Genomic DNA, 18,478 nt, shown 5'->3' with positions numbered 1-18,478 from the left:
TTTATATGGCACCTGTTCACCATTAGCTTTTGTCTTTTTCTGCTGCAGCTAATTTACTTTCCTCCTGGACCAGCAGGGAGAAGGGGAAGGGGTGCTTGCTGAGGACTGTGACACCTCCTAGACACCAGGTCCACCCCAGCCCGCCCTCCCAGAGCTGGGCGGGAGTCATCACTCCTTCGGCTCAGCAGGAAGGAACCCCCAGGGCAGGGGTCCCTGCCAGGGAGTGGGAGTGGGGCTGAGGGTGGGAGAGGAAGAGGGAGGATCTGGGAGGAAGGGGATGGATAAGAAGTCAACCCCAATCCACCCCTGGGGACCTCAAAGGCCGAACCAAGGCAGGGCTGGGGCGGCTGGGGGAGGGGGAGTGGCAAGTGAGGTACGTTCCAGGAGCCCTGGGCGGCGGCGCTCCGGCCGGAGTGGGCTGCTCGCTGCCCTGGCTCCGGGTGGGCACCGGCTCCCGCCCAAGGGGAGGAGAAGGAACCAGATGGGCGGGTTCAAGCGTTGGCGGCGGCGGTCCCGGGGCGGCCGGCTCCTCCCCGCGAGTGTGGCTGTCTGCGCTGGCCGCGCCGAGGCAGTGCGGCGCCCGCCGCCGAGGATGCCGCCCAGCGCCCTCGCCGCGGCCGTGCCCCGGCCCTAGCGCGCCGACCGCAGCCCGCGCCCCGCGCCCCGCAGCCCCGCGCCCCGCGCCCGCCGCCGCCTCTTCAATGGGCAACCTGTTCGGCGGGGTCAGCTTCCGCGAGCCCACCACCGTGGAGGACTGCGACTCCACCTGGCAGACGGAGTCGGAGCCGGAGCCGGAGCCGGAGCCCGAGGAGCCGGGGCCGGGCGGCGGCGAGGGCCCCGGGCAGGAGCCCGAGCAGCCCGCGCAGCCCCCGGAGCCCGCCGGCGGGCGGCCCCGCGCCAGTCCCGCGCCGGACCAGGACGCCGAGGCGGCGGGCGCCGAGCAGGTACGCGGCCCCTGGTGGCTTCGGGCTGGGCCGGGGCGCCCTTGCCCCGGGCGCCGGGAGGAAGGACGTCGCGGGCGAGAGGAGCGAGCGCCGAGCTGTCCCCGCGCGGAGGGCAGGGGCACCTGGCGGCTGCTCGTCCTCGGCGGCCAGACCCCTCGGTGCCCCCGGCCGCCCCGCCGCCCCGCGGACCCGGGGGCCTGCGGGGGCCGGGCGCGCCGCGCTGATCGCTGCCGATCTGGGGCCTGATCGCGGGCACGACCAGGAAGTCCTCCAGGCAGAACCCAACTTGAATGAGTGTTTCCGTGGCCTCTGCAGCGCAGCTGGGTGGTGCGAAGGTGGGGTGGGAGGACCCTGTCTAAAACTAGAGGTCTGTGGAAGCCGGTCTCGTGCGTGTTATTGGTGAACATTACCGAGAATAAGGTGGGACCGCAGTTGATCGGCAGCGAGCGCTCTCCCCTCCAGGGGCGTTGACAGCCTGTAAAAGTGCTGTAGAAGGTCCCCATCCGAAGTTAAAACGCCGGGCTTTTACCCCCAAGTAAGGCCTTTCAACGGAGGAGTTCAGGGCTCTCTTCACAAATCTTATTTCACGCAGCGGACTTGTTGATCCAACTGTGCTTAAATCATGTGCCTAATACAATTTGGAGGAGAGGTTAGCAAAGAGATAAACATCCCCTGTACCCTCTGATGCAACAGAAAATAATTCAGAAAACTTTAAAAAGGAGGAACTGCCAGCGGTTCTCAACCTGTGGGTCGCGACCCCTTCACAGGGGTCGTCTAAGACCATCGGAAAACACATATAATTACATATTGTTTTTGTGATTAATCACCATGCTTTAATTATGTTCAATTTGTAACAATGAAATTGGGGGTCACCACAACATGAGGAACTGTATTAAAGGGTCGCGGCATTAGGAAGGTTGAGAACCACTGGTTCTAGCCAAACCTCTGAGGAAGTGTGCCTTGTAGAGGCATCTACTGTTGGCTCTGCATCAGGCCCTCCTCTGGATCAGCGATGGGCAAATGAGAGTGAAAAAATGGAGCCCAAAGAACCACAGGTTCTTCGCTTAAGTAAAGGAATCACCCCCCAAGTACTATAGCGGAGGCTGCCTCATACAGCTTGCTGATGATCTCTGTTTGGGTCAGGAGGAAACATGAAGTCTTAGTGCAAGCTCTATGCTACACAAGCTATTTTCATCAACTGCAATTTTGGGGGTGGAGTGGGAGTTGCTGGTTTTAATTCTCATTTTAGAGAAGACAGGCCTAGAGAGAAGCTTGCTGAGGATCATCTGGAGAGAGAAGGATGTATACCCAAGTATATATATGGCCAGTGTCAGAATCTTAGCCTGCTGGAATTGTGAATATCCCTCTGCCCCTTGGTTCTGGTGTGCTGCTGGGTCATTTTGCACTGCCAATTCAACTCCGGGAAAATACTACATGCTGTATTCTCTGTTTTCCCCTTCCATTTGTCTCCCAACTAAGTAACTGTCTAAAGAATTTTGGGTTATCAAAACACACCAGCAGAGAGTCAATCCAACCATCAGGTCCATCTATAGAAACCAAGTTGATAATTAAGGTTTCAATCAGTTAATTGCAACCCCATAAATGGTAGACCAGCTTTCCCTTTTTTCCTTTAATGATTGGTTTTTCATGTTGGTATCACCACCTAACTTCTAAAAAAAAATCTCCTTTTTAATTTTGCTCTTTGACTAACAAACCCATTTGTTCCCTACTCCACATATTCAATTCATTTGCAAGTACCACTGGCGCTTCCTTTAAAGTATAATTCAGACTGACTACTTTTTGCCACTTCCTAGTCCAGGGGTGGGCAAACTTTTTGACTCGAGGGCCACAATGGGTTCTTAAACTGGACCGGAGGGCCGGAACAAAAGCATGGATGGAGTGTTTGTGTGAACTAATAAAAATTCAAAGTAAACATCATTACATAAAAGGGTACAGTCTTTTTTTTTTTTTAGTTTTATTCATTTCAAATGGGCTGGATCCGGGCGGTAGTTTGCCCACGTCTGTCCTAGTCTAAGTGAATACTTGACAAGTGATGGTGCCATTAACTCAGGTGGGGAAGTCTAGGCAGGAAGCAACTTCAGAGGTTAAATCAGTAATTCTCTTGAGTTCGATACCCTCTGGGACATCCAAGTTGAGTAATTAATTATATCGGTGAATGAAACCCCAGTCCTGGAGTCCTCAGCATATAAGACTGGTGGTATTTAAAGTCATGGGAAGATACTGGTCATCAAGGAGTGATGCAGAAGGAGGACTAAATTGGACACTCCTCAATTTAGAGTGTGTAAAGATGAGGAGGAGCCAAAGAGGGAAACAATGAGGTCCGACGAAAACCTCGGGAGGTGTGGTACCTGAGTGTTTCAGGAAGGAGGGAGGCATTCACTGGCTGGTGCTGCTGGGAGGTTCCTGAATTGAGTACTGAGAAACCATTTGGTAAGATGGGAATTTGTTAGTGACATTCACAGGCGCCGTTTTGATGGAATGCTGAGGATGAAAGCCTGGTTGGGGTAGGTCACGGGAGAAGAGAAGGAAGCAGGGAGTAAGAGCAGCTCTGTGATGTTTTACTATCAAAGGGAGCAGAGCTATGGATCTCTTGTAATCAAAAGGGATTTGGGGCAAGGAGGGTTGTGTATATTTCAGATTAGAAATGCTACAGCATGTTTGATGAGGGGAATGAGCCAGAAAAGAGGGACATTTTGATGATACAGGAACTAGGAACAATATGTTAAGGAACAAAATCCTTGCCAGAGCAGGTGAAAAGGGATGGGATAGAGAGTGCAAAAGGAGCAGGAGTTGGAGGAGCAGGGATGGATGCTGGCAGGTTGGTACATTTAGAAGTTGGAGGCAGCAGTGGTGCTCATGATAAGGCTGGGCATTACGTAGGGCATGAGTCATTACCTTCATTTCACAGATAATAAAACTAAGACTCAGGTAAGTGATTTGCTTAAGGCCTAACAAGTAGCAAGGTTGAGACTCAGCCCAAGTCTCCTGCTTCCAAGTCTTGGGCTGTCGACATTATACCAGAGTTTCTGTAATGACCCTTGATTTTCAGTGGAGCTGAAATTGATTGTACCTAACTAGTTGGACTGGGAGCCCAGAGCATGGGAACTAGTTCCTTTGCTGTCATTGGACTCTGGGTCTGGTTCATCTTCTCTAAGTCTGGGTTACCTTGTTTCTAAGGTAGAAACACTAATAACTGCTAGCCAGGTGCATTAGAAGAATCAGATGAAATAAAATACATGTAAGCACTTTGTAAATGGAAAAGTGCTTTCTATACAAATGTATGCTGATGATTCATATGGTTGTAGCTGAGGCTAAATAGATTCAGAAACTTGCTAGGCAGAGCTCTTTTGGAACTCTGCCTAGCAGTTCCAAAGGCCTAGTGTGGCCAGGACCAGAGTTTAAGCTTTTCCTTGCTTATGTAACATGGCAGAGTAGCTAATGTTAAACATCAGAGAATGTGGTGGTAAAGTGTCTCTGAACTTGTAGTAATAGTGAGAATCACACCACTTCAAAAACATGCAAAAATTGCTTAGACCAGTGGTTCTCAACCTTGGCTGCACATTAGAATCACCTGGGAATCTTTTTAAAATCCTGATTTCTGGGCCTCATCCTCCGGAAATTCTGTTTCTTTGATATAGGGTGGGGCCACAACATTAGTAACAAAGAAACAGAATTTCCGGAGGATGAGGCCCAGAAATCAGGATTTTAAAAAGATGCCCAGGTGATCCTAATGTGCTGCCAAGGTTGAGAACCACTGGCTTAGACGAAGCCAATCTATCAACACAGGTGGGGGTAGGAGATGATGAGAAAAGGACTGGGGGAAAAGCTCTTAATGAATGTTGAGATTTAAACTTTGTCTTCTATTTCATCATTGTCATCAGTCTCATTGTTCTTCTGAGGGATACTGGATATGAAGCACTTTCTTACATATTATAGTGCTACGTTTAGTTTACACATGGGTTGTAAATAAATTACATTGACCTACATCTTATATTTTAAAACTTATTTAATGGTGGTGGAAATTTTCCTTAAAGTATAAACAGTATGAGTTAACTACTACATATAAGTCATTACAGTCTGAAGTTCATTGAGAGCTTTTCATTTCTTTGTGTGTATATATATTTTAAATTTGTTAATTTATATTGCATTGTATTATCACTGAATTAACACATTATTCTTGACTTTGTGTATTTATGATGGTGCTATGAAGGATGGAATTTAGAAAGCTATTTAGTTTGTTTTAAAAGCCTCTTTTTCTTACATAAATATTACTTGATTTCCAAAAGCAGCTAAATATTGCAAAACTAATGACAATTTTCTATGTAGAATTGATTTATTATCTTAACATTTTTTTCAGTATTATGTAAAGTATTCTAAAATAAGTTTTGTCATAGAATCAGTTGTATAACCTATGGTAATGTACTGGTATATGTCTTAAATTCATTTTGAATTCTATTTTGATGGATATTTATCCATAACATTTAGCCTCTGTATACTTTTAGTGAATAATAAAGTTTTTAATTTAGTAAAACTACTTAGGATAAATGTTATTACGTTCAAATCAGGAAGACAAAATGCCAGAAAATGTTATAAGTATTATTAAAAGGACTTTTATAATGTTTTCAGTAATCTAGACAGCTTGACACTTTTTAGGCTTTCTTTATGGATGGTCATTGTTTTAAGTTTGTTCTGGAAATTTCTCAATGAAATTATCTTGTTTCAACATGTGAATGGAATTTCACTTTTTATTTTAGGGTGCTGATTCCACTGAAGCAACTGCCAAACCAAAGAGAAGTTTTTACGCTGCGAGGGATTTGTACAAATACAGACACCAGTACCCAGTAAGATACAGAAATTTTTTTTTTTCTAAATGAATGTAAAATATTCCCCTTCTGTTTTTCTTATTTTGTGGTGCCAGTGAACAAACATTCAAGAAGGGTCGTTGTGCTTTTTTTTAAATATGTGCATATGCTGGAGATTGATTTATTTTTTTCTTTAGCAGAACTTCAAAGATATCCGGTATCAAAATGACTTGAGCAATCTTCGCTTTTATAAGAATAAAATTCCATTTAAGCCAGATGGTGAGTAATCTGTTACTTTGGTAAGAAGCAAAGTCTGAATAATAAGTGTACCTAGTTATTCTTTGTTTATTCCACGGTCAGTACTTTCTCAGTGCATGTGTTCATTGACTGGGTTCACTTCACTGGACAGTCTAATGTGTCTTCACTTCACTGGACAGTCTAATGTGTCTTCACTTCACTGGACAGTCTAATGTGTCCCCAAAGTCCTAGACCCTCAAGTTGTGAGCATCCACTTAGCAAATTCTAGAGGAATCACTGTGGATTAGCAATACCTTCCCACCACCTGTTTACAGTGGCTATTATCTGACAAGTAGTGGAAGCCATTATTGTGAGTGGGAAGGAGAGGACATTTTTAAAACCATAGAAAATTAGGTGATTAGGAACCTTAGAGCTCAAATTCAGCTTCCTCATTTCAAATGTAAGGTCACTAGGTCTTAATTCTTGAATGACTGACTTGTTGAGTTACTCAGTTTTAAGAATTGGGTTTGGGTTCCAGGGTTCAGTATTCTTTTCACTGTGCCATACATGAAAATTATTTAGAACATAATTGAAAAGCGATGTTTATATTAGAATTTCCTATAGACTTCCAGATTCAGGAGTCAGGGAGCTATAGCAGTCCTAGTTCAGTGTTCCAATATCCTGCCGGGGAAGAGAACTGCACATACAGTAGGTCTCCACTCAGCTCTGCAAATAAACTTGCCTCCTTCTTCACAACTCCATAGGTGCCCTCATAGGGTCTTTTCTAAACTGATCATTATAGGAGGATGCAGCCACTATGGTAATATGCATATTTCACTGAGGCACCATGCTATGATTCATGGTGGGACTCCTAATTTTATTCAGCTCAAATCAGCAAAGCTGGCTTTTCTCCTTAGAGCCCTTATCTCTGTGAGGAGACCAAATGGCCCTGGCTCTTGCCCTTTGCTCTCAGTGAAAACTGAGCCAAAACCACAGCAATGTGAGTCAGGAATAAAGGTGATGGATTGTAAAACTTCCCAGTGGTAGGGCCTTGTCTTCTTGGATGAGCTAACTGGAGGAAGGATATCTTAAGCCTGGGTGGAATGTTTGGAGGAGGAATTCCCTGTACCGTGCACTAAGAAACACACCATTTGGGTGTTAGGACTAAGAATTGCTGAAAGGCTAGAACCACTTTAATTTTCTGGTGTCTCAAAAGTCTGTTCTGATTTGGAAGAAAACATCTGGATAAAAATGCCCTGTTGTATTTACTAATTATAAAAACACACTGCTTTATTTACTAATTGAAATAATATTAATTCAGCTATTAGTATTTTTAAAAAAATATATTTTTATTGATTTCAGAGAGGAAAGGAGAGGGAGAGAGAAAGGTAGAAACATCAATGATGAGAGAGAATCATTGATTGGCTGCCTCCTGCACGCCTCCCTGCAATCGGGCATGTGCCCTGACCGGAATGGAACTGTGACCTCCTGGTTCATAGGTGACACTGGCTGGGAAAACTATTAGTATTTTTTTTTTAGGACTTGGGGTAAGACAATTTTTTGAAGAAATGCAATGACAAATTATTAACTTGACTCTGATTTGAACTTAATAAAATTTACCTACAGGAATACCTTTAAATATTAAAAACATTGAACACAGGCCTGGCTGGTGTGGCTTAGTTGATTGAGCATCGGCTCATGCACTGAAAGGTTGCCGGTTCCATTTCCAGTCAGGACACAGACCTGGGTTGCAGGTTTGTTCCCATCAAGGCACATGCAGCTGATAGATGTTTCTCTCACATCGATGTTTCTGCCTCTCATACACTCTCTCTTTCTCTCCCTTCCTCTCTCTAAGCATGTCATGGAGTGAGGATTAAACAAAACAAAACAAAAAATTTTGAATATAGAGATATGACATTATTTAACTGAATTATTTTGATATTTCTAATAGATTTATTTTGGAGATAGTATTTTAAAACAATAAGTAATGCACTCATTTTTTTGTAATCTTTACCAAAAAATTTATTTTGAAATCTTATAAGATAGGTGGGGGTCAGAAATTTTAGCTAAGGTCACATTAAATGTTATTCTATTTTATTATATAAATTATCTCAACTCACACACTTTCCTCTCTAGTATGTGTACGCACATACACACATAATTAAAAAATGATTACATACACTCTTGACAGTAAGCATAAGCCTGCAAGAATGTATTTTACTATTAAAAAGGAGAAGGGGCAGTTGGAAGGGAAAACAAATGGGAAGCTATGGAGGTAGTTGGTTTCAACACGCTGATAAAGCCAACAGAATGATTCAGAAGCAACTTTTTACCAAACCTTTTGAGAGTGGCCCTCTACTAAAAACTGATGATTTCTGGAGGAAACAAAAATGAGATATGTTTAGAGAAATATTACGTTGTTCACTTTTCTATAAAATTGACTAAATGGCCCATTCGTCCACTGAAAGGAACTTGACAGATAATTGGGAGGTTTTGGTTATAATAAGTTCCTATAGGGGAACTATAGAATGTGACCAAGAGGACTTACTTTTTGAAACAAGAAAGACCTGTGTTCTATTTCTACATTTATTCTTTTATTAGTGTGTGACTTTGAATAAATCACACACTTTCCTCATTAGTAAAATGGAGATAATAACACTGATTTGGGAGAGTTTTGCAAAGATTAAGGTAGATGATGTACACTAGACATAACATGGGCCCAACATATGGTAGATACTCAACACCTTTTTCTTTTTCAATTTTTTGGTTAATCCTCACCAGAGGACATTTTTTCCATTTATTTTTAGAGAAGGTGGAAGGGAGGGAGGGAGGGAGGGAGGGAGGAAGGAAGGAAGAGAGAGAGAGAGACGTAGACATGGATTGGTTGGCTCCAGCAAGTGCCTCCACCAGGGCTAGGGATCGAACCTGCAACCCAGAGGGCAGACCAATACGCTAACCACTTAGACATATACTGGCCATGGCTCAACACCTTTTTCTTTCAATATGTTTTTATTGATTTTAGAGAGAGAAGAAGGGAGAGGGAGAGAGAGAGAAACATCGATGTGAGAAAGATTGATCAGTTGCACCCCATAAACCTGGCTATCTGCCCTGACCCAAAATCGAACCTGTGACCTTTCAGTGTAGGGGAAAATGCTCCAACCAACTCAGCCACACCAGCCAGGGCTTTCTTTCATTTTTTATTCCTCCTTTTCCTTGCTTCTCTCCATCTCTTTCTCTTCCTCCTTCTTTTCTTTCTTTTTCCCTGGGATTCATCTCAATTTGACCCTATCTAGTATTTCAAGAACTATAAGACCCTTTAGGGCAGGGATTGGTAAATATTTTCTGTGCAGGGCCAGATAGTAAATATTTTCAGCTTTTTGGGCCATATGGTCTCTGTTGCAACTATTAAACTCTATTGTTCTGGTGTAAAATACATAAATGAATGTTATTCATTTGTGCATGGCTGTGTTCCAATAAAACTGTTTATAATACAGATGCCAACTCTATTGTAGAAAGTTCAATAGAACTTTCTGCAATTTGAGGTATCACTTTTTAAAAAATTAGGCCTGTTATGTAACTCAGTGTATGGCATAGGGAATTCATTTTTTAAAAGCTATATCCTTGTGGGCTGTTATTAATATTTAAAAACGTCTAATATAAAGCTTAAGTGGTTAAATTTTAAAATGCCTTCAACAATGTTTTCAGCGTCTGGTTCACTTTCTGAATATTTACTGTTCAGGTGTTTACATTGAAGAGGTTCTCAATAAGTGGAAAGGAGATTATGAGAAGCTGGAGCACAACCACACTTACATCCAATGGTCAGTTTCCTCTCCTCTGTCATGAACCGAGCCCTATTTAATCATGTATGTTTTCCAGACAACGTTAATATACAAATATTATTTTTCTGAAAAACAGGCTTTTCCCCTTGAGAGAACAAGGCTTGAACTTTTATGCTAAAGAACTAACTACATATGAAATTGAGGTAATGTAAGCTCATTTTATTTTATATGAGATGGCCAAGTGATATTGCTACTTTATTGACCTGGTAACTACTGAATCTTTTCAGCTGCCTTTTTCTTTTCATTAGGAATTCAAAAAAACAAAAGAGGCAATTAGAAGATTTATCCTGGCTTATAGAATGATGTTAGAATTTTTTGGAATAAAGCTGATTGATAAAACTGGAAATGTTGTTCGGGCTTTGAACTGGCAGGAAAGGTTCCAGCACCTGAATGAGTAAGTGAAGCCCCTGCTGTACATCAGGGCCACCATGTTGCTTTCCTTCCCTTGGTTGGAATTCTCCGTGGAACCCGGGAATTCCCAGAGGAACAATGAGCAGATGGACCCAGGAATTTGAATTCAAAAGCTGGTCTGAAATGCATTTTATTTCCTGTTCTATATTCTAAAACAAAACAAAACAACAAAATTCCAAGTAGAAATATGGCTGTTTTGCTTCAGAGCTGTTTATTCCTGAAACAGCTCCACTGCCCACAGCTAGTGGCCTCCTTCCCTTTTTATGACTTGTTTCTGGTCATTTATGGCTACTGTTTGTGTACAGTTTTCCGAATCCCCTCTACGAGGTTGTGAGCTTCATGGGGCATAGCCTGTTCCTCAAGCTTAGCGCCTTCTTGGATTAAATCCATGAACTGGGCCTATGACACAAAAATCATTTTATAAGACTGAGATAGTCTCATATACAAAAAAAAAAAAAATTCAAAGAGGGAAATTAGAATCTTTTCTGTTTAGGTAAAAAACAAAAGGCCACTTTTGGTTCATGAATCTCAAACCCTTTGAAGGACATTTTAACAGTTTATTTGGAATCGATTTGCTATATTCTTTTGCTTAGATATTTGTAACTTTCATTAATACTTTTACCCAAAGTTTATTTTTCTTAATATTTTCTTTACATGCAAACTGCCTTATTTTTCCTTTTTAATTATAGAGTGGCTTATGAGTGCTGGACTATAAAACCAACAGCTTGAAAGCACTTGTTTAGCATGTTATAATTAACTGATCCTGGCAGGTACTAAGAGGAAAAATAATTAAAACTACCTAATAAATTTTTCTTTGTCCAAAACAAATCAGAATTTTGTGCATCAGTTAACTAAAATTGTTGTATATTTCTAGAAAGTTCATCTCACTTTAGTAAAATAAGTATTAATGTTTAAGCCTTTCTTTTACTTTATTTATTTTTATTTATTTATTTTAGAGAGGAAGAGAGGGAGGGAGGGAGGGAGAGACAGACATCGACTTATTCTTCCACTTATTTATACATTCATTAGTTGATTCTTGTATGTGCCCTGACTGGGAATTGAACCCACAACCTTGGAGTATGGGGACAACAGTGTAACCAGCTGAACTACCCGACCAGGGCTCTTTTACTTTTTTTAGTTATAATCAACACTATTAAAATGGTGACTTGTACTAAAATACTGAAGAAAAGGGCATAAAGCTTTATGATCCTGATTAAGAAGACCCATTCACTCATAACTAAAGTTAAATTTGATTTAGGCACTTAAAGCATAAGTATGTAAGTCTCTGCCTAAGCAATGCTGGTAGCTATCTCAAGACAGTTTCTAAGCTCTTATGTCATATTGTCAAAGAAAGCTGTATGCAACTAGCCTATTGACAGGAAGGATTGCGGAAGTAAATCTTTGGAGAGGACGGGTCGTATCTCATCTTTCATGTACTCATGTTTATCATTTTAGAGAATCTCTGCCTCCAATTTGTTTTTGGTTGGAATAGCAATCTTGTTTAGCAAATGTTTGTTGAATGAATAAATGATGAACAGCATATGTTTGTCAGCTTAAATCCTCCTGGGGTTATACTGTCAGACCTCTAATTGATAGCTGGAAACAGAGCCCTTCTGAAGGTTTTAGTTAAATGATTTCCTGGGGTTAATCAGGGGAGGGGAGCCTGACCTGGCTGCCATGTGCTCCCTCTCTGCCCCCCCCCCCCCCCATGCAGCTTTGTTACTTTCCACCACCCATTGTCTCTTTTTCCTTCCCCTGGCGATTGCATAGAGCTTTTCCAGCTGTGAGTGAATTGCCTTAAAATCTTCCAGAAAACAACTTTCCTTTGAGGTTTAGTTGCTAAAAATTTATATTGACTAGATTTGAACAAATTACAGGGGACTCTAGGAAGACTTCTATTTTGTTTTTTTTTCTTCAGTTGGTTTCTTTTCTGATTTATTCTTAAATGTCATAACTTATTTTCGTTTTAATCTATATGACATCTTGAGTTTTTTAGAGTAGACAAGGAATTCAATATTTATTTATAAGAGCCCAGCCGACAAAAATATTGAATGAAAGTGAAATGAAATAATGTTCAGTGAACAAGTGGCCATGGCTAGAAGAGGTGAAATATTTTCAAACATGACAGTACAGATATGTAAACCAATCACTAAGATGTATTTCCAATTTTATTTGTAATCACCTTAGATGACTGAGTCATATTTTAGACTCTGGAATCTCCTCTAACTTCTATTTTCTGTTTCCTCGTCCTTGCCTTTTGTGTATTCTCTCTTCACTTGCTTGGTCTTCTTGAAGAAGTCCTTACCTCTGTCTAGAAGCCCAGCCTCTCTTGTTTATCAGCTGTATTACCCCAAAGACTACACACAGGATTAGGAGGATTTTAGCTACTTTTCTTTCTTCCATTTTGTGTTTATTTGTGATATTTATTTCAAATCATACTGAAACACCTAATTTCTTTCTTGTATAATTTTGTTCCATCATCCTGATCTTTATTCTCTTCAACCTAAGTTTTTGTCCTTTTCTACTGTTACATAAATATTTTTAATTGGAGAGTGTGTAGATATAAATGTATACATAAAATTTATTTTGGCCATTCATCTTGGACCAGATATATGAAATTGAGCTGTTGGCAAATATAGTAAATTTTGTTGTGTCATATAATTCATTAGGATTTAAAAAAATATTCTTTCACTTTCCCATACTTCTCTTTATTGTAGATATATGAGGCAGATGTTGCTCAAGAGTTTTGTCACTAAGTTTTTAGATTATACAGAATCTATATTAACCTAACAACTCAGATGCGCCACTAATGGCAAATTGGCCTAACTTCACCCAAATTTATATTGCTCCCAAATACACTTACTTCCTATTAAAAAGTACAGATTCATAAGGCTGAAACGTGCTTTACCTTTTGCCTTCAAAGAGTTGGATGTTAAGATAATACTTTTTTGGTAAACAACTGGAAGGATGGTGACCATAAAAACTGCTGGACTTATCTTTTCCAGTGTTTGGTTAGCTCAAATCCTTAAGACTTTTGTCCAAACAAACTCTCTCATTAAACTATGAGACCATGGAACTACTCCCTTGCTTCCCTCAAATAATTCATTAACATCCTTCTCATTCTTCCCAAATAGTTTGCTAGTTATTCCTAAGTGAAATCCTCGAAGCATGTTTGGAAGCCAGGACAGGTATATGCAATGCTTGTAACAAGTAGTTTCTGAGGTATAAAGTAGGTTTTAGGAAGTTAGAAGTAAGTGATGGGATGGTTGTGTTACAATATTGTGTAAACAAATATCTGGGCTGTTGATGACAGTACATGATTAATATATGTAGCTGAAGATTCCTTTTGGATGCAGCCAGGCATGTGTAATAAGGCAACTATTGGGCTGAGTGAAGTGGGGGAGGAAGATTATGAATTGTGACAAAATAGAATTGGGAAGCTTTCATCTGATAATGGCCTTAGTAGGGGGACAGGAGAAAGATGATAGTGCAATCTGGGAGAAAGGGCATCTTTGAAGTCAATGTCATTGGAAGGAAAATTTAAAATTCTTTGATAGGGAAAGAGGAGGAGAGAGAGGCCAAGCATGGAAGAGAATTGAGTTACTAAGTTGGGGTAGGTACAAATATGGTAGTCCTTAATACCAGATATTTAAATAATAACAATAATAATATTAAATAGTACCTATTATTTATTGAGTTCTACATGGCTTACATATTTATCAACTGATTAAATTGTTGCAAGTGAAGTCCAGCAAATGAGGATATGAGCCTTAGGGAGCCATCGTCATTTCTTGTAGCTGTAAGTGTTCTGCTAAATTAGTCAGTGTTGCATCTTTTGTTAGAAGTATTCTAGCAGGATAGAGTGCTTTTTTGCATTTTTCCTTATGAGTTGGCTGATATGGTAGATTTTGCTGAACAGTTGATACTGCAAATCATACTGCTGAGTTAATAGCTAATATTGTGTTTAGGTTCAGCACTGGTTACCTGTGACAGGTACAGTACATTGCTGTTGCAAATAAATACTCTTGCAGATCACTTATCCTCAGCGTATTTAAGAAACAACATCATCAGTGGAAATAAATTTTAATCTAAATTTTTCAAATTTGATGAACTTAAGAAATAAGGAGAATATACATTATATGTTTGAGTTTCACATAACTGACATTGCATTGAGGTATAAGGATTTCATACCTTCTAATTTGTTTTTCTTAATGGTGTCTCTACAAGTCATTACAAGGCTTATTTCCATAAAAAACATTTTCCCAGTAGTTTTTATTTCCCTGCTTTCCTCCACCTGATTTCCTCAGCCCCTCATTTTATTCAATCCTCTCTTTTAGGTCCCAGCACAACTATTTAAGAATCACCCGTATTCTTAAAAGCCTTGGTGAGCTTGGATATGAAAGTTTTAAATCTCCTCTTGTAAAATTTATTCTTCACGAAGCTCTTGTGGAAAATACTATTCCCAATATTAAGCAGAGCGCGCTGGAGTATTTTGTTTATACCATTAGAGACAGAAGAGAAAGGAGGAAGCTCCTGCGTTTCGCCCAGAAACATTACACGCCTTCAGAGAATTTTATCTGGGGACCGCCTCGGAAGGAAGACGCAGAAGGAAGCAAAGCCCAGAAAATGCCTGCCCCTTCCGTCCCCAGCCCTAACAGTCAAACTTCTATGCACAAAAAACCTAAGGACTCCAAAACTTCCTCCTCAGCTGCTCCTGTAAATAGCAAAACAGCTGAAGACAAAAAAGCGGCGCCTGAAGAGCCTGGGGCAGTGACAGACAGGCCCTGCGCAGAGCCCAGCAGCACAGCCGCCAGGCCAGGGGACGCAGAGGATGGGAATGCTGAAAATTCAAATTCTCAACCAGAAGAAGCAATGAATGATCCCACAGAGAAAACTGAGAGTGCATCTCCTCCCGAAAAAGATGATGAAGGTAAAAATCATAACAAAGACTGTGGAAGTTCTGGAAATACAGGTTCCCAGGATGAGGTACTGTTTCAGTGAATTATCAGAAACCCACAAACCAGTTTAGGGAGAGGAGGCGGAAACTGCTGTACAGTTTATCCAAAAGAACAGAGGTCACAGTTCAAATTTTGGCCATCTGTTTGTGATTTATGTTGTAAGCATTTTGTTGTTTTTTTATTCTGGATGATATTAAGTTTAATCAGATGTTTAAGACAAGACCCAGTAAATGAATGTATTCAGTAACACTTTTAGGATGTGAGTTTACAAATTCTGTGTACAATAATTATTTTATAATTATTTTCATGTATCTGGAAATATTGGTGCAGTACTTGGGATATCAAATAAATTATTTTGAGAGGTTACAGTCTACTTGAAGAAAACCAAGAGGATAATTTCATTATGTTGCCACACCTTTGCCTGTTTTATGGATTCCTTTGTTTTTTTTTTTAGCTGGAAGAATCTAGGAGTAATTTGGATTTTTAATCAGAAAGTAATTTGGATTGTTTTCATTACAATACCTCAGCATATTTATTTTAGATGAAATGTATGCTCTTGGGGAGCTGTAACCCCCCCACACCCCACCACTCATTTGTCAGTCTTGCTGTCTTTTCCTGTCCCCTCTCTGCACTCACCTGCACCCACTATCTTGTCAGCCAGCAGCTGCGTTTCTGTTGTACATTCCGATGAACTCCTCCTGTATTGAAACTTAAATGGAACAGAACAGGACTTTCAACTGTATGATTTCAAGAATTTGCTTTGCTTGAAATAATAAAAATGTTTTTCTGTATTAAGTGCTTAAACATTTTTTTTGATGCAAAAGTCCAAGAAAAGAATTTTGCCTTCTGTGGCTGTTCCCTACAAATTTGGTGCTTTGTTTCTGAATGTAAATGAGTAAGGAATTTAAAACTAAGAAAGGAAATTATTTTTAAAAGGCATGGCAACAAGGCAGTGGTCCCTAAAACCATGAATATCTCAGTGTTATGAGGATTACAAAATTAACAATATTGCTTATAGTGTATTTTTAAATTATTTATTTATTTAAATCCTCATCCAAGCTGGGGGAGAGCACCATCGATGTGAGAGAAAAATATCTGGAGATTGAACTCACAACCCTAGGTATGTGCCCTGACAGAGAACTGAACCGACAACCTTTAGGTGCACAGGAGATGCTCAACCAACTGAGCCACTCCGGCCGGGCATGCATCTTTTTAAAAAGAATTACAATTTGATGCATCTTTAAGTTGTCAAACCTTGAAATTGAGAACCGATTTGAAATTCCATATACTCAGTTGTAGTAAACGCGTAATGTGTTAATATTGGTTAAGAGCAAATGCTGTTTCTTATAATATTTTAACATTATTATTACACATCAGGAAAAATCATAAACACTGTGGTGAGAACGTCAAAGTATGCATACATATATAGTGAAAGCAATGAATAGAAAATACTTTTATTTAGAAAGGAACTGGCTTTTGTGTGTCTCTTCAGCTTTTAATAAAAGTTCTATTCACTTTAACCCCCAGAGAATGTTTACTATGTCACATTTTCAATCACATCATATATCATCTGTTCCATTTATTGATCAGAGGATTTTAAGTAGAGCATTTCTGGAAAATAAACACACCAGCAGTATGCCTTTACAAATATGATTTTATTGCTTTGAAGTTTACATGAAACATCACATTACTCAATCTTGACTTTGTTTATATGAATGTTAGTAACACTCGGTTTGTATACCATATTCTAATAAATATAGAACATTTATGATTTTTGGTTTCCAAAATATGCCAATTTTTGCTTCCTTGTGATTTTGAGAAGTGATTTTTAGGATTTGGGGAAACAATTCTGCGTTTACATTTCAATTTCTTTTTTACATGAACCCTTGAAGGTGGTGCTTGTTGAAGCAATGTCTCCATAGAGTTCAGTAATCAATTTTGTAGGGTTAGCAGGTGAGAATAGCTTGTCATGTTGGACTGAATTATAGGAATACAATTAATTGAATTCAAAATATCTTATCAATTTGACATACATAATAAAGTCTTCAGACTGTTTTTTAGGTGCATAATGTTAAGAACTTGTGACCAGATATTAAGATAGTAAAAAGTGGACAGATACTAAAATAAATGGGTATCATAAATTACTTAGAAACTATATGTAGTATGTCAGAACCCTTAGATGTAAAAACATTTTATTCAGTGATTTAACTTTCAGAATATTATTCCTAATTAGGGGTTTATTTAGAATGTGCCATTTAATTTGAGAACACCTTGTCTCAAAGGAAAAACTGCCTAGCTTCCATTGAAAACAGTGGCCCTTTCCCACCATGTTTTATTTTAAATGCATATTCACATGTAACAGTATGATTCCTACATTTAATCTGTGAGTAACTTATGAAAGAGTTATTCGGTGGAGAATAATGGAGAGGATATTATTTACTTTGCAAATAAAAATTATGAGTGTCTAGACTTTTTCCTATTAAGAATAATACTTTTACATTTGATAATTTTTAAAAAAAGATCTATAGATATGTATTTATGTGTGTCTTACATATGAAACAACCCTTTGGGTTTGACTGATGTTTTGTATCTTTAAAAAGTACCATCTGCTTACAGAAATTTACTGAGAAGCTGTTATAAAAATGCAGTGAAGCATGGCCAAATAGCTAGAAACATTATTGAATTTTTTGCAAATATATAAACTTTATTGTTGAACCTTGGACTGTAAGGATACTAAATATTGGCTATTGATAAAATACTAACTTGCATTTCACGGCAAATCGATGTTATACTGCTTGATTAGTCCAGTGCATTTCTAATATTTTGTGCTTTTATATCTCTAAGGAGATGATATGTGAAAATACTTCGAAATATTGTAAAGTGATAAAGTTATAAGGTATATGTCAATACAGTAAAGGTTTAAACATTAAGAACATTGTGCCCTTATATATTTTCATGCTTGATCTCATAAGAAATTCAAAAGAATCACAATAAAAGCGAAACTATGTCTGCTTTTATCTAAATCAGGTCTAGTTCTCAGTTCAAAAAGTACTTTGTATAGTTTTATTTTAAATTTAGTTTTTCAGACTACTTATTTGCAGCTGCAAGAAGAAAATAAAACCTACAACTCAGGATTATTAGAGAAGTTCTAAGATTTTTTGCTTAGTATTAAAAATATAAAATATGAAAATGCTGTACATAGCACCTGTCACGGTCATTATGTTTCCTATTTTGTGGTATACAGTGACCAACTTTGCTTTTAGCTT

At 39.5% G+C, this 18,478-nt stretch overlaps 1 protein-coding gene across 3 annotated transcripts; it reads left to right on the top strand.

Annotated features, from left to right (window-relative positions):
- Positions 1-463: 463 nt before the first annotated feature.
- OGFRL1 (opioid growth factor receptor like 1) lies at positions 464-16,007 on the top strand. Of its 3 annotated transcripts, none has more exons than XM_036317344.1 (7): positions 560-944; positions 5,720-5,806; positions 5,965-6,046; positions 9,744-9,822; positions 9,920-9,986; positions 10,092-10,237; positions 14,592-16,007. In XM_036317344.1, exons 1-7 carry the CDS (start codon positions 702-704, stop codon positions 15,253-15,255), a joined length of 1,368 nt encoding a protein of 455 aa, XP_036173237.1. In that variant the 5' UTR covers positions 560-701; the 3' UTR covers positions 15,256-16,007. The 3 variants fall into 3 exon arrangements, with proteins under 3 accessions (XP_036173240.1, XP_036173237.1, XP_036173239.1); XM_036317346.1 differs by having other exon boundaries at positions 562-944; positions 5,968-6,046; XM_036317347.1 differs by lacking the exons at positions 9,920-9,986; positions 10,092-10,237 and having other exon boundaries at positions 464-944.
- Positions 16,008-18,478: the final 2,471 nt, after the last annotated feature.

The sequence above is a fragment of the Myotis myotis genome, unplaced genomic scaffold, assembly GCF_014108235.1.
Source record: "Myotis myotis isolate mMyoMyo1 unplaced genomic scaffold, mMyoMyo1.p scaffold_m19_p_7, whole genome shotgun sequence".
Taxonomy (NCBI): Eukaryota; Metazoa; Chordata; class Mammalia; order Chiroptera; family Vespertilionidae; genus Myotis; species Myotis myotis.
The sequence above is the reverse complement of the archived record's forward strand: the minus strand, read 5'-3'. Positions and strand labels throughout refer to the sequence as shown.